The 15,079-nt window shown below is 42.8% G+C and overlaps 6 protein-coding genes across 6 annotated transcripts; 5 read left to right on the top strand and 1 right to left on the bottom strand.

Moving 5' to 3' along the window:
- The first annotated feature begins 747 nt into the window (after positions 1-747).
- Positions 748-4,010, top strand: EAE98_007918 (uncharacterized protein). The gene is made up of 6 exons (XM_038955541.1): positions 748-1,408; positions 1,456-1,648; positions 1,703-1,734; positions 1,918-3,217; positions 3,287-3,480; positions 3,743-4,010. Exons 1-6 carry the CDS (start codon positions 905-907, stop codon positions 3,860-3,862), a joined length of 2,343 nt encoding a protein of 780 aa, XP_038808270.1. The 5' UTR covers positions 748-904; the 3' UTR covers positions 3,863-4,010.
- A 773-nt stretch (positions 4,011-4,783) lies between these two features.
- EAE98_007917 (uncharacterized protein) lies at positions 4,784-5,494 on the top strand (the record flags this gene model as incomplete). Its single annotated transcript, XM_038955540.1, has 1 exon — positions 4,784-5,494. The coding sequence occupies one exon, from the start codon at positions 4,784-4,786 to the stop codon at positions 5,492-5,494; it is 711 nt and encodes a 236-aa protein (XP_038808269.1).
- Positions 5,495-6,278: 784 nt separating this feature from the next.
- Positions 6,279-6,512, top strand: EAE98_007916 (uncharacterized protein; the record flags this gene model as incomplete). The annotated part of the gene is made up of 1 exon (XM_038955539.1): positions 6,279-6,512. The coding sequence occupies one exon, from the start codon at positions 6,279-6,281 to the stop codon at positions 6,510-6,512; it is 234 nt and encodes a 77-aa protein (XP_038808268.1).
- A 1,548-nt stretch (positions 6,513-8,060) lies between these two features.
- On the top strand, positions 8,061-9,828 carry EAE98_007915 (uncharacterized protein; the record flags this gene model as incomplete). Its single annotated transcript, XM_038955538.1, has 2 exons — positions 8,061-8,320; positions 8,382-9,828. 2 exons carry the CDS (start codon positions 8,061-8,063, stop codon positions 9,826-9,828), a joined length of 1,707 nt encoding a protein of 568 aa, XP_038808267.1.
- A 1,905-nt stretch (positions 9,829-11,733) lies between these two features.
- On the top strand, positions 11,734-12,996 carry EAE98_007914 (uncharacterized protein; the record flags this gene model as incomplete). The annotated part of the gene is made up of 1 exon (XM_038955537.1): positions 11,734-12,996. The coding sequence occupies one exon, from the start codon at positions 11,734-11,736 to the stop codon at positions 12,994-12,996; it is 1,263 nt and encodes a 420-aa protein (XP_038808266.1).
- A 766-nt stretch (positions 12,997-13,762) lies between these two features.
- On the bottom strand, positions 13,763-14,840 carry EAE98_007913 (uncharacterized protein). Its single transcript, XM_038955536.1, has 3 exons — positions 14,582-14,840; positions 14,436-14,517; positions 13,763-14,361 (listed from the first exon to the last, which is right to left on the bottom strand). The coding sequence occupies exons 1-3, from the start codon at positions 14,615-14,617 to the stop codon at positions 14,063-14,065; spliced, it is 417 nt and encodes a 138-aa protein (XP_038808265.1). The 5' UTR covers positions 14,618-14,840; the 3' UTR covers positions 13,763-14,062.
- Positions 14,841-15,079: the final 239 nt, after the last annotated feature.

Here is a 15,079-nt window from a genome sequence, read left to right as displayed (position 1 = left end):
GTCATTTTAGTTGGGATACGGTGGGTGGAGATTAAGATTTATGGAAGTACCATCTTTGGGATGGCTGGGGTATGATGAAGATTTTGGAATATGAATTGAGATGGCTTGATATAGATGGTTATGTGATCTAGTTTAACGTAAGGACAGGAAGGATCGGTTGTTAACCACTGCCCATTCCTCTGGTAGCTTAGATAAATTGGCGTTGGTGATATTTTGACATGGATTGAATAGATAGAGAAATGATATGTTTATGAATATACCAGAGAATAGATCCGCTACAGTCAATACAAATCACTGGGTCAACATAGAAACAGAATGCAAGTTTTTACCAAATTATGATCTTGCCCGACAACATCACAAAGATTGCTATTTTTCCAACCTCATTGTCAATATCAATAGTCGGCTCTCCTTCTTGGCCAACTAGTTCCTACTAAAACCTCTCAATTAATTGCACTATAAATCAACCACTAATGAAACAAATAAATCCCAAGAGACTTCGACCATTGGTAGCTTTTTATCATCTGTGGCTATATCGTACAAAAGTATATATTTCACATCAGAATCGAGGGTGATAATCGAATTATTGTTAATGCTAATAAGAGGTGATCAAACACGGCCTGTGTGTATGATGAGTGGGGCCTGTGGACTGAAGCTCATTGGCTGAAATACACAGGCGAAGGGCAACCTCAACAGGCTCCTTGCTCTTACGACTCTCACGAACACCAAGAACAGTGTATCGCACACTCGACGATTTTTAAACGAAGTGCTTGATGTTGTTTACTATCCCTATTTTTTTTTTTCAAAGACCAATAACTGCTCTAGTTTCCGTACTCTGGTTCGTTGCGAGACGGCCAGTTGTTGCTGCCTTTACCATCAGCGCCAATCAATGTGAACATCAATCAGAATGGATACACCATCAACATCTACCTCACAAGAATCTGCTCCTGCTCACTCTAAGAGAAATCGTGTTCAATTGAGTTGTACACCATGTCGACATGCCAAACTTAAATGCGATCGAGCTCAACCATGCAGCCAATGTCAAAAGAAGGATAGGGTAGGATCATGTTCATATCCCACGCCCTTACCAAGAAAGAAAGCCGCGATGACAATGCACAAAAGATTGAAGCATCTAGAAAGCTTGGTAAAGGACGTTATGAATTCTCAACAATTAGCTGGGCCAGATACCCCTCCACGTGATGGCCCGGAGCCCGAAAACCTTGTTGCCAGAGCGGAGGCTCGTGGGATCTCAACGGAAGATCAGAGATTAAATACGACTGATAGTTCTCTTTCTGGCTTGGATAAGCCCTCCAATATTCAACAGACATTATCGCCTTCAGGGCAGGTTGTAGTTGGCGGGAAGGAAACGCAATATGTTGGCGCTACTCACTGGGCTGCAATTCTTGATGACGTGAGAATTTTCCATTGCGTGAAGTTACTTATACTGATATTCATCAGATAGGAGAAGTTAAAGAATATTTTGATCAAGGAGAAGACGATGATATTGAAGAAGAGACTGGGCCTGAACCCAGTCTACTTTTCAACCCAGATGCACCACCAACCAAAGCCAAACTATTGGCAGCTCTACCTTCCCGTAGAGTCGTTGATAAGACTGTTCAGGGTTATTTTCATGGAGCCAATCCTTCACTACGTAGGTCTTCAGTAATCTCATGAGTTGTGAGACAATGCTAAGATATTTCCCAAGACATTTTGCATGCTCCGACTTTTCAAAAAGAGGTAACGTGATTTCTTCTTCCACCTTTGCATCGCTCGAAATACTAGATTTATAAGAGACCATTCTACAGCTAGCGTGCTGGGAAAGTCTTTTATTTCTGTTATTATCATTTCATACTGTATACATTACTCTCTATCTGCTGAGAATTGATGTCCGCATTTGCTCATACTCATTAAATCGATTAGTATTTGAAATTTTGGGCCAATCCACATGAGACTCCTATTTGCTGGCTGGGCTTATTATATGGCATTATGTGTCTATCTTTATTCTCCAGTTATGCGGCAGGTGAAGAAAATCCGGATGAGCGTGCTTCTCAAATGCAAACGATACGAACATATCGGCGCAACTGTATCCAATGCATCCGCCTTTCGGATTACACAAAACCAGGAAAGTATACAATCGAAGCAATGCTTGCTCACTTAGAAGGAGAATTTGTTCTCGGCGATGCTGATCAGGTGAACTGCTATGTACTTCTTGGTGTTGCTGTCCGATTAGCCTTACGAATGGGACTCCATCGAGACGCCGATAGAGTTGGTGGACAAATTACTCCATTCCAAGGGGAAATGCGTAGGCGACTTTGGGCCACTTTAAGACAAATAGATTTACTGGCATCCTTTCATATTGGGTTACCTAGTATGGTTGAATCCGTTGAGAGCGATGTTCAATTGCCCCGGAATTTAAATGACTCGGATTTCGATGAAGATTGTACAGAGCTACCACCTTCTCGACCTGACTCAGAAGTAACATCGGCGTCATATGTTCGGTTCAAGAACAAGATATGTCAGGTTTTTGGGAAAATTGCAGCACATGCGAACTCATTATCCCCGCCTTCTTACGATGAGATCATGGAATTAGATGCTCAGTTGGACGTGGAACAAGCAACTGTACCGCCATCGTTCCGATTTGTACCGATAGAAAGTTGTATCGCTGACCCAGCAAAGTTGATTATCCAGAGATTGAATGTCGCTCATCTTCTATGCAAAAGTCGATGTGTTCTACACCGTAAGTATCTTGTAGGCAATCAAGATCATCCTGAGCGAGAATATTCTGTTAAGGTCGGTATCGATGCCGCGATGCAACTTCTCGATTTCCAAAAACAGACATACGAAGCTACACAGCCAGGACAGGTCTTGGCCCGAGATAGATGTTTCCCGTCTTCATTAACGATGCATGATTTCCTACTCGCGGCAATGATCGTGTACGTGAGGACGATGAAGATATTGGAAGAAGAAATCAAAGGCAAACATCAGAACACCTCGTGTCAGAAACAAAAAGTGGAAATGATTTCTGCGCTAAAGATGTCATCGGATGTATGGCAGATCACGCAACTGAAATATCCGGAGGTTAAACGGGCAGCGGATGTACTGGCTGTAATGATGAGAAAACTTGATGCAGCTCATGTGGCACTTGGGAAGTCACAAATGTCTTGGGGTATAGATTTAGGTACAAATGATACTGGCTCGATGGCTAGTTTGTCTTTGGAAGGTATGATATCCTCAATTCAAGGGAGACCCTGATATTCTCCTCATAACTAACAATGATCGCTGCCCATAGATGAATTCACAATGAACCAAGCCACTACAATCCCACCAGGAGCGGTTATATGGCCCATGACTTCCCCCGCTCCCGCTCTAAATTCCTCCTACATGAATACAGATAACACTCAATCCATTCTTTCTCAAACAAATCTTCTCAACGAGTCCGTACCGTTTGATTATTTGATGGATATCCCTACTGACTTTGACTGGGTATGTATTTTCTTTTCGGATCAGGCTTTCCAATAGTCCAAACTGTAGTCCGGCAATTGGAAGCTCTCAACATTTGAGATCAATACAAGATTCAAATGGGATGCGATATTCCAAACCAATTGAATGATTCAATTGAATTTAGATATCCAGAGTTTTGATTGTCGGACTGTAGCCTGGACTTTTGAATCTCGAGCGCATGCATATGTTAAAATCATGGTTTTATGTGGGCTTGTGAAGTGATCAATTACTGATGAGAGAATAGAACCTGTTCGACAATCATATCAGGGCAGAAGCTAATCAGTTACCGACGAAGGGTCAGCATCTTCCGGACATAAATCTTGGGGTGGAGGGGATGAATGATCTTGAATTTGGGTTTGTTTAGGGAGTTGTGGGAACGTATATTTAGGGGGGGGATTACATTCCTTATGTATTGACTACCTAAAGTCAGCATGGACGGCATCTTGATCATGTTTATTAATCACGCATTAAAATGAATGACCAAATGATTAGAGAGATAGAAAGAAGATGAGTTGAAAGTGGAGAATAAGAAAAGAATTTCCAATGAGAAAAATAGGGAATAGAAACTCGAGATGACTTCTATCGCAAGAAGAAATTTCAATATACTAATAGTCTTATAAGAGATACTACTACTATTGTTTAGTATAAAGTATCATTTAAAAGATATAGGGATCAGTTTTTATAAGAAAAATATATAGAAATGAGTTTTTAGCAAAAAAAGTTATACTCAATTTAAAATGAAATTTGATTGAAATCATTAGACTCAAGTATTACTCTATTCGACTCCAGACGAATTATAAGCATAGACGACGGGGTTTATAGACACTCACTTGTATATAATTATCACTGTTCTTTATTAATTAACGTGTTTTATTAATGAGTGGGTTATATTAGTATAAGTTTACAATATTCCCATGAGACAATCCGAAAGTTAATATTTGAATACATTCTTAGACTTTTACTAGAATCCGTGGACATGCGTATTCAAAATCCAATTGGTATATTACCGACGTCTCTGCCTCTCATCAGAATATTATATCCTCAACACGCATCCCTTACGACGGCCCTAGTATATCGGTTAAATCTGATTAGTGCTTATGGTACCTGCATGAGGATATTATTAGGATGACTAGTGGTGGGCTATACGGTCATCCAACAGTGGGATGTTGGTTTACAGACTTCAAATTCGTTGGGTAGGTAGATAATGAAAGCTAATAACTAAATCGCTTTTCTATAACTATAAATCCTCTCCTCATATCCCTTTCCACTCCTCTACCACCCCAAAATGACCTTCCAATACTCCATCCACCGAGTTCCCTGCTCACCCACAGAAACAGCCAGCACACCCCCCACCCTCCTCCCCTACCTCGCCGGCAAATTTTCCGCGCTCCGTCTCTCCGCCCTCGTCGAATCGCCCAACTCCTTCGCCTCCACTTTCGAACTCGAATCGCTCTATTCCGCCTCCGTCTGGCTTTCCCGTTTCTCCCGTCCGAAATGCCACTATTTTCTCGCCGTCGCCCATGCCTCCTCTTCTCCCCCAGAAACCCATACCATCGACACCGGTCTCCTCGTCGGCTCAGTCCAACTCTATGGACCTTCCCCGACGTCATTTTTCACACTCCCTCTAGGCGGTGCTCCGCCTCCGGGACCTGATGCCCAGGAATTAAAATACCAGATGATCGCGCTATACTCCTCATCTCTGCATCGAAGAAAAGGACTCGCGAAAATGTTAATTCAAGGTGCGATTGAGAGCGCGAGGAATCAAGCACAGGTGGAAGGAAAAGAAAAAGTACGCATTCGTGTATTTCTGCATCCGGAAAATCTGACGGTGAAGACACTCTACAGGAGTGTGGGGTTTGTGGAGACGGGTTTCTGTACGTTGGCGGAGGCGGTGGTGCAGAATGGGGATCCGGAGACGTTGCCGGAGGATGGGGGGAAGGGGGATCCGGAGAGGTGGTTGAAGATGCTTGGGGTGGTGATGGAGTGGGTGGGGTGAGAGGGGTGGGGAGGGGGTGGCTTTAATTGGGGGTAATTTCGGTTGGTACTGTTGTGGTTTGCAAATGGGAAATGTGACTTTGAAATTATGATTAAACTACCTACATACTTGTCTATCATAGATTATCGGCTGTTAATTCATATTTAGTTTGCGCATTGTTTGAATGAGGTATTGGAAGTTATTCTTGAGAATCACAAGATTGTGAAATTTCCATAATGATTTTCGGTAATTTGGTCTACCGGACACTAACCTTAGAGACCACTAAATAGCAATGAATGATGTCATGAATCATTGGAACCGATTAGAAAGAGTTAGGTACCTGTGTATTTAGCACACTTTGATCTGAAAAATCAAGACGATAACTCACTACCTAGTCTTTATTGCTCTTATCTAGCCAATGTAGAGAAATGAAACAAATGGATGAAGATAATCATTGGACGATAGTCGACCTCTTTTGGCCATGTGAAAAATAGCCTGAAGTGATGAGATAAATTTCCGACATTCATGGTCGATACAATAATAAGTAAAACCAAAATTCGCCTAATCGAAAGCATATAGAAAAATGACTTGTCATACATCCCTATATTTGTATACAATTATGAAACATATGCATAAAACCCATCATCCAAATCTCACCTCCCACACCCTACATTCCCTCTTCATATCTCCCCTCTCCCACTCCATACTATCCCATAATGACTCCCCCAAAAACCCTTCCCCAATTCTCCCTCCCCCCCTCAAACTGCCTCTCAAAACCTGACACCTAGCCCTCCCACCCCGCATCATGATTCCCCCTTCCTCTCCTACCAATCCCTCATCCGCAACCGTTCCCATCCTTCTACTCCTCGCAACCCATACGATCAACGCGAACAGCTCACCGCCACCAACCGACCAACTCACAACAGTCTTCCCATTTTACCCCGTGGGTGCGCTACAGATTGTTATCACATTCCTCGATCATCGCTACAAATCGAGATACGTATACTGCGATTCGTCTTCTGTATCGCAGTCTGTGTAATTGGAGATCGTTTGAATCTGGCTATTGAAATGACGAGGGTCAAGCATAGTTTACTCCAAAGATTGATATTCTATGTTTGAGATAAAGTCTGCGGATTTGCTGGATTGGGCTTGTGTTTTAGGTACAGAGAAGATTTAGCACATGTGCGTTTCTTGACTCTTTATGATATCGTAGGAGAGAGATTGAGAGTCTCGGAATATTGATTTTCAAAGCGGAGTAGAAGAACTAATTTCGGGCTACCCAACATAGTTATACAGGTAACTTTTTTATGTGTTAACATGGAAAAGTTCTATCAGGTGATAGAAGAAGACAAAGAAGAAGGAGGAGAAGAGAGAAAAATTTCACGAAGCGCTGAATTTACAACGCTGTGAGATATGTGATCGTATAAATTTCCATTTTCTACAAATATATCGAGCAGAACCTGATACTCATACCCATACTCAAGATTCCACTGAGCCTCCGGAATCGGAAAAGATCCGCAGGGTATCTAAATCAAAAGAGCGCTGCGAGAAGTTGCAAATCGAGCGAGAAAGATGGCAAAGAACGATTTGTGTGCGATCGACCAGAGAATTGACGATCGAAAGAGATATGGATAGTTTCGCACTGACGATTCCATTCATGGTAGATGACTACATAGAGATCGCTCTAGATCTTCAGGTTGAGATTTTTTGCAATATGCTTGGTTATCGATATGTCCCGTGGAATGGTGTCTTGTTAATAGCAACGCGCAACCGAATTTTGCTTCAGATCATATCTGGGGAGCTGGACTCATGACGATGGATATACGTCGTATATCTCGGGATGGAGATTAGCTAAAGGTAGGTATTTTATTCTTGACGAGCAGTGTCGATGTGTTAATAATCACAACACTCAAGCATTCAAGATGCAGGAAGTCTCTAGACAACCTACCATTACTCTTTCCCCAAATCAACTCATCATCATCCCTAAATATTCAAACAATTCCTCGAAAAGGAAAAAATAACACATATCTAGCAAATGCCTCATGAAAATACCAATACACCAGTCTTTCCAGCTCTCGAACAATCTTGCCATATTGATCTACTCCAGAAAGGAAAGACCTCTGCATATCCTGCAACTACGTCGAACCATCTAGTTTTCTCGAGCTACCCCGCCGCTGACATTCTCAAGCTTGATTTTCGAGATTGCATAGGTACCTGTACTTTTTGACTATTGACTTTGCGTGGATTTTGGAATCAATCGCTGTATTAAAGTCAGGAGCAAGATGACAACTCAAGAATCCAAGAATGTACTTCTCTTTTCTCATTCCTTTCTGTTCATGCATGGAATCTCACTGCGTGAATCTTACTGCGTCATTTGTATCACCGCATGGATACATCCATTTGTAAAAGCAGCCTCCTTATCGACACCCTCTATGCAACGAGATGACGCATGCATATAGGCTGAAGTAATCTCAACAAGATAAATATAAGAAAATCGAAAATCGAAAACCCAAAAACCCAAAACATAAGCACAAGCTGTTTCTTTTCATCGTAAAAAAGAAGCATCATATAGCATATCGTCTCCAAAATGTTAGGCGCAATAAGCATCATCATCACATTATTCTCCTTCCTCGTCTACCCATCTCCCCATCCCCAAACCAACCCACCATGTCGCTATCTCCCAAGCGATCCCGCATGGCCCAACCAAACAGTATGGGATCACTTGAATCAAACCGTATCGGGGAACCTTATCCGTGGTGTTCCTCTGGCCCAGCCATGTTACGCACCTCATTTCGACATTGAAAAATGTTCTCAAATACAAGAATCATGGCTTTTACAATCACCATTGTGTGTTCCACCCTCACACTCAAAAGAAACTCAATGAGATAAATAAAGCTGATAGGACTAGTGAAACCCACCCCGTGAATATTATGTCGCATTACTGGCTCAATAACTCCTGTTCTCCATTCCTAGAATCAAACACGAGCAGCATCTGTGCATTAGGAAACCTTGCTTCCTATGCTCTAAACATCAGTTCTGCTTCAGATGTTATTGCTGGTCTCAAATTCGCACGGGAAAATAACATCAGACTAACCATCAAAAACACAGGCCATGATTTTCTCGGACGCTCCACTGGTGCCGGTTCATTAGCTTTATGGATGCACAATCTAAACGATATAACTTTCCTCAATTACAGCAGCGCTTTATATACAGGACCCGCTGTACACATAGGTGCTGGAGTTCAATATACCAATTTATACCCCCTAGCGCAAAAACACGGGTATCGAGCCGTGGGCGGTTCATGTTCTGGAGTCGGGTTAGCAGGAGGTTTTACGCAAGGCGGTGGCCATGGACCACTTGTGGGTGCCTATGGAGTTGCTGCTGATCAGGTACTCGAATGGGAAATTGTGACTGCCGCGGGACGACATCTAATTGTTTCGCCCACGCATCATGCTGATTTGTACTGGGCACTGAGTGGAGGTGGAGGTGGGAATTTCGCTGTAGTGCTTTCGGCGAAGCTTCGGGTCTATAATGATGGTCCTGTGGCTGGTGCGGCGTTCTCTTTCAAATATGGTAATACTACTGCGTATTGGACTGCTATTGGTGCTTGGTTACAAACTTTGCTTGTGCTGTATACTATTAAGGATCTTACTACCGTCTCGACAATTACAGCCGAGAGCTTCTCGTTAAACTTCGCTTTATTGCCAGATGTCACTACAACAGCCATAATTGACACTGCTTTAAATCCATTTTTCAAGAAGCTGGAGGATCTCAATGTCTCGTTAGACAAAAGCTATACCGCTGAAGTCCATGTTAACTTTGCCGAATCCTACAATCATTGGGTCTCACAAGCGGAGACTAGCAATACCTCGATAGGCGGACGAAACATTCCACGCTCAACGGTGCAAGACAACACCACTCTGCCTGCAATCATTTCCGCTTTTCACGATATCACGGATGAAGGAGGAACTATCTTCCTAACTGCGGCAAATATTACTCATGGAAACTATACCCCCAATGCCGTACTTCCAACTTGGCGGGATGCCTTGTTCGCCGTGGCATTTCTGAAACCGTTAGCCGAGAACGCTAAACTTGATGCTATCCGTGATACCCAGACACAATTGAATAGTTGGCAAGAAACTTTGCGCGCTATCACGCCTGGAGGAGGCTCATACATGAATGAAGCGACATGGGACAATCCGTATTGGAAAAATGATTATTATGGGTCAAATTATAAGTCATTATTAGAGGTGAAGAAGAAGTATGACCCGGAGTTTTTATTCTGGGCAAATGCAGCAGTTGGTAGCGATGTAAATTGGAAGCTTAATGAAAATGGGGCATTGTGTCGAATATAATATAGGAAAGAGACTTGGAGAAACTGTTCTCAGCGAGTCACTTATCCGTCAAAAGCGTAATTGAATATCGATATCTCGCGAGAATGCGGTTGTATGTGACTGTGAGGTCCACATGGGAACGAATAATACATATCAAAAAATACGATCAGGATCGTATTGCTGTAATATTGTGCCTGAGTGTAGTCAAATGCTGTCTGTCATGAATCAACCATGAAAGGGAATGATTGTCTCAAACTCAGACCTCCTTGAATACTTAAAGGCCCAGATTTCGTCAACTTTGAGTCTTTGAGTTCTCGTCTTTTCTAATTCTCACTGACACAATGATCTCTTGATCTTTACTCAATCAAACAACGCAGCATCCAATAGGAATAGCCCCAGAGAACAAGACGATGAGAAAACTGAAAAATGGAAATCTGATCCAATGGAGGCTGCCAGAGAGAATGCCTATGAATCCAGATCCGGAAGGTGGGATTGATCTTCTCTTGAAAGGATAATTGCTCAAATACTGTTGGATACCTAGGTAGTCAGAGGAAACACAGGCTGCGAGTTGCAAATAACACGCTTCAATTCAACAAAGTAGATGAAATAGAGGTGGCAGTAAAGGAAGTAATAAAGTTGTAATGGAGTTGTATAAAATCGCAAGATAGCAACGTTCATTGTAACAAACAAAATTGTTATATACATCCAACGAAAACGCTTACCGAACGACATTTATTCACATGCATGCTTGACAAATGAAGAAACCCATATCAATCGCAAAGAATTCCATAAAAACAATCCAAATAGCACAATAAATTGCCAAATTGCAGCAACAGATATACCGAAAACGAAACGAAGATATAAAAAGCGACAGTGACCTACCTAGCCTCCTAGCTAATCGATTCCCACGTTCCACGACTTTTTCCACCCGCCTTACCTAAGATCATACGTTTCCACTCAGCCACCCGCCGATAACAGGCTCTACCTCAATTTGATACTCCAAATTTCGCATTCTTTTTGTTGCACGTCTCGCAACATGGGATATGTCCAAATACGGCACCTTGAATATGGGAAAGAAGTATCGTCTTTTGGGGATTGGCATAGTGATTGATCACTAGAATATTCTGTTTATGGGTAAAACCAACGCCTTGAGAAGCTTAATGTGGTTCTGCTGCATGATTTGGTTATTAATTCGTCCACTCGGTGTCGGAATTGAGCGCTTTGTCTGGGATTGAAAATTGAGATTGGGGAATTTATGAGCGTCGATGAAGAGAGTGAGGAAGTCATTGTTTGAGATCGTAAGAGTTGTGTGGATGGAGAATCGTAAATTGATTAGGTAACAAGGGGAGTGGCGACTTTTCTAGACTTCGCCACTCTTCGGGACCGAGAGGGGATATCGGTTCCGACATGGAGGACTATCAGCCAATCAAAAGCCGATGGGAGTTGGAAGAAACCCGAGAATCCGAATACTTCTTGGCTTTGAGTCATCTTCATTAGCTTGACTCCCGAGGTCACTCTAAAACCATTCCAATAGATGAGCCACACTTGTTGAGGGGAAAATGAAGAGCTTACGCCACATCAATGCTAGCTGGAGGTATCCATGGATCCATCCATCCAATCTGCTCGACCGACGCGCGGCTACTTTCAGCTTAATCACCAACCACAGCTCTTCCGTCTGATGCATTTCCAGGGTTTTGCCATTTCTGTGCGGGATACGTCAACAGCTTGTTGACTGAAAATAGGTAGGTTTGTGTTTCGTTGCCATTTTTGCCTCCTTGCTAGCTTCGGTGTTGAGCTTACGCACTCACTGGCTTGCCTCGAAGTCTGAGGGCCTTGGGAAGAGGTATATATTCCTTAATCTCACCCCTCGATTTTTGTATTTTTTTCTTTATTCTATATCATCATCAGCATCATTGTCAATTCATCATGGAATTCAACAATCAAAGCAACAATCAACAAGCAGGTCCCTTCTGGGATTTTGTACGCTCAATGCAACCACAAAACTCTGGAGCTGGCGTCGACCACCCTTCGCAAGAGTTCAATATGTGGGGTCCACCAGAAGGACCCCGTGGACCTCATGAATATCCTGGACGACATGGTCCCAGAGGCGATCATGGTCCACACGAATTTGGTCCATTTGGTCCATTTGGTTTCCCTTTTGGCGGACCAGGACCATTTGGTAGAGGTGGGTTTGGACCAAGAGGAAGACACGGTCACAGAGGTCATCGTTCCTTCTCTCCAGGCAGAGATGGAGAACATACTGAGGGAGAAGGTAAAGAGGAATTCCGAGGACATCGTCATCATGGCAGAGGCAAACATGGCCGCAGAGGTGGAGAAGAATCTGGTGAGGAAACCCCAACTTCTGACACTGAAGCAGGAGAGGAATCTCCCAAGCCACATCGGGGTCCTCGAGGTTGCAAAGGCAAAGGCAAGAAGGGTCATTGTCGCAGAGATGGTGAGACTTCAGGTGAAGAGTCATCGGATCTTGAAGTGAGAGAGGGATCAAAAGGACCGGAATCATGTCGAGGACCTAAACACCACGGAAGCCACGGGCCAGGTAGCCGAGGCGGATGGGGTGTCCGAGGTGGAGGTCGAGGTGGGCCACATGGAGGACCACATGGTAGGGGAGGACCTCATGCTTGGGGTGGACCTCACGGTCATCACGGAAGACGCGGTCCACCTCCATTCGCTGGCCCAGGTGGCCCATTCGATTTCAGTGCAATGATACAAGCACTCTCCTCTCACCCAATCGCACAGGCATTTGGTGTACCTGCAGCTCAGCGCTCTGGTGAAACACTCGTTCCCGAAGATGCTGACACAGAGAACTCTTTTGTTCCCCCCATTGACGTTTTCACCACTGAAAATTCATATGTCCTCCACATTGCGCTCCCCGGTGCCAAAAAAGAAGATGTAGGTGTACACTGGGATGCTGAGAAAGGAATGTTGAACATGGCAGGTGTGGTATACAGACAAGGAGATGAGAAATTCCTGGAGAGTCTCACAAAGAAGGAGAGAAAGGTGGGTGCTTTCGAGCGCACTATGAAATTGCCCCTCAGCGAAGAAGACAAATCCGAAATTGATGGTGATAACATTACTGCCAAGTTGGAAGATGGTGTTTTGGTCGTCACTGTACCAAAGCTAGAGAAAGAAGAATCTTGGACTGAGGTCAAGAGAGTCGATATCAATTGACTAGATTTGGATAATAATACAGGGTCTGTTCGGCTTAGTTGGGAGGGTTGATTTACATCGTCTTCATTTTAGGGTTTCCTCTTTCTTAATAGTTAGGGTTTGAATTTTGGCATCGGTATCATGATTTAGTATAGTTACCATAAGAAGTCCCTAAGTGGACTGGAAAATAACAAAAAAATGCCACTCGGCAATATATAAATATTGAGCATCTTCCATTGATTAACGTGAATGTTGTGCCTCAAGAACCCTAGACGTCAAGAATATCGACAATCATAGTGAATCGCTTCAGCCAGGCTTCAAGTCAAATAAAGTTCATTGTGATGTGATGGAAAGCTTTTGAAGTAGTAGGCAAGGAAAGGGATAGACGAGAGAGACAGTGATGGTTAGTTGTATAGGTAGTTGATGCCGAGAAGAACTTATATGATTTGAATGAGCACTCGTAAAAATGTCGAGTCTGTTAGAAGCAGAAAGGGCAACAAACAATACATGAAATAAAATAAAATAAAATAAAATAAAATAAAATAAAATAAATTGAGGGATAAATATGCCATCACACCAGAAATCATGATCCACAACCAAAGTATAAACCGTATTCTGAAACAATCACATACCAATGAAGGTGTACATGGAAAATCTGTCATAGGCATCAGGCACGTGACCATATGGCAACAGAAAATACTTTCAGATCCATGGAAGCAAGAGCTATAATAGCAGACGTCAAGATCAGACAATTATATCAGAGTATAGAGAACTTAATGGGAATATATGAGTATGGTGATGATATTGTCTTTTGTCTGATGGTTTGAAGTTCGCGGGTCTGCATTCCTGGTTACTGGCAGTGGAATCTCAAAGGAGGACTCAGATGCCAACTTCAATAGTACATTTTCAATTCAAGAGACTACTCCTACGTCTTTGTGCTACGTACGTATTGATTCATGAAAGCTGTCTTTCTTGCATTAGCTACATCTTTTTGATAATCTTACAAATTTGCTTCAATTTTTACCATCCGTGAAATCCAGACCCAAACCACCCATCCATCCATCCATCCACCCATTCACATCCATACTCAAACACCGGCTGATAATTCTTGCAGAGCTCCCGCCGCTTCCTGCTCTGCTTTTGACAACTTTCTCCGTGACAACTTTGCGTCATGTTCGGGATCATCGAGAGATTTTCGTTTGTTGTGTTCGGAAGTTGGCCGACTGGATGATGATGTCGACGAGGAAGCTGGAAGAGCTTGAGGCGTTACGGTCAAGACAAGGTTGTCGATGAAGTTACGTAATTGATCGAAATGTTTTGATTCCTCTTCGGTTTGAATGCATGCTGGTGTTGGAAATTGTGATTCCGATGCAGATGCGTTGATAGCTTTCATTTGGTGAGTTTAAACTTTGAGATCGAGGCCAAAAAGAAAAGAATGTCAAGATGTAAGATTTACATACCTTTTCTCACGGTATCTTGAATCAATTGGTGACCACTGTTGCCGGGAAAAGCCAATAAAACTCTTTGAAGTGCGACATTGAGCTGTGTCCAGTGAACGTTAGAAGCAGCACGGCAAGAAAAATCAAAATGGAAGAAAACCACATACATCTCTAATACTCTCATCTTGTTGATGATTCATCATGATTATTGAAAATTTCAAGTCAACAACTTCATTCACGGATTAAAACACTTCAAAATTGACATTTACCTCTTTCACCAAGTGAAAAAGAAAAGTCATTGATTTTGGGAGGAGGATGGGATTTTTGAGTTGAAGTTGATTCCAATCGTCAAGATTTCACATGATGAGGATGAGAAGAGAAGAGAAGAGGACAGGAGAGGAGAGGAGCTTTTCATTTCTTACTAGGTAGGTAGCTAGCCAAAACTTAAAAGCCTGGCTTGGAAAGACTGTGTGTGGCTTTGAACTTCCATTTATAACCACCTGGGCAACATTCATTGTGAGACATCCATGGATTTCCAGCATCCATCCATTCAAAACATACAACGCCACATGTGGCGCAACATTACTACCAGCCAGTGGACTGTATCGTACCAGCTAGCCTTTCCAAGGTTCCGGCTGTATCCTCTTAGAGATAATCCGGTTTCC

Source organism: Botrytis deweyae (assembly GCF_014898535.1).
Source record: "Botrytis deweyae strain B1 chromosome Unknown BDEW_019, whole genome shotgun sequence".
NCBI lineage: Eukaryota > Fungi > Ascomycota > Leotiomycetes > Helotiales > Sclerotiniaceae > Botrytis > Botrytis deweyae.
This window is presented reverse-complemented; position numbering and strand designations above follow the sequence as displayed.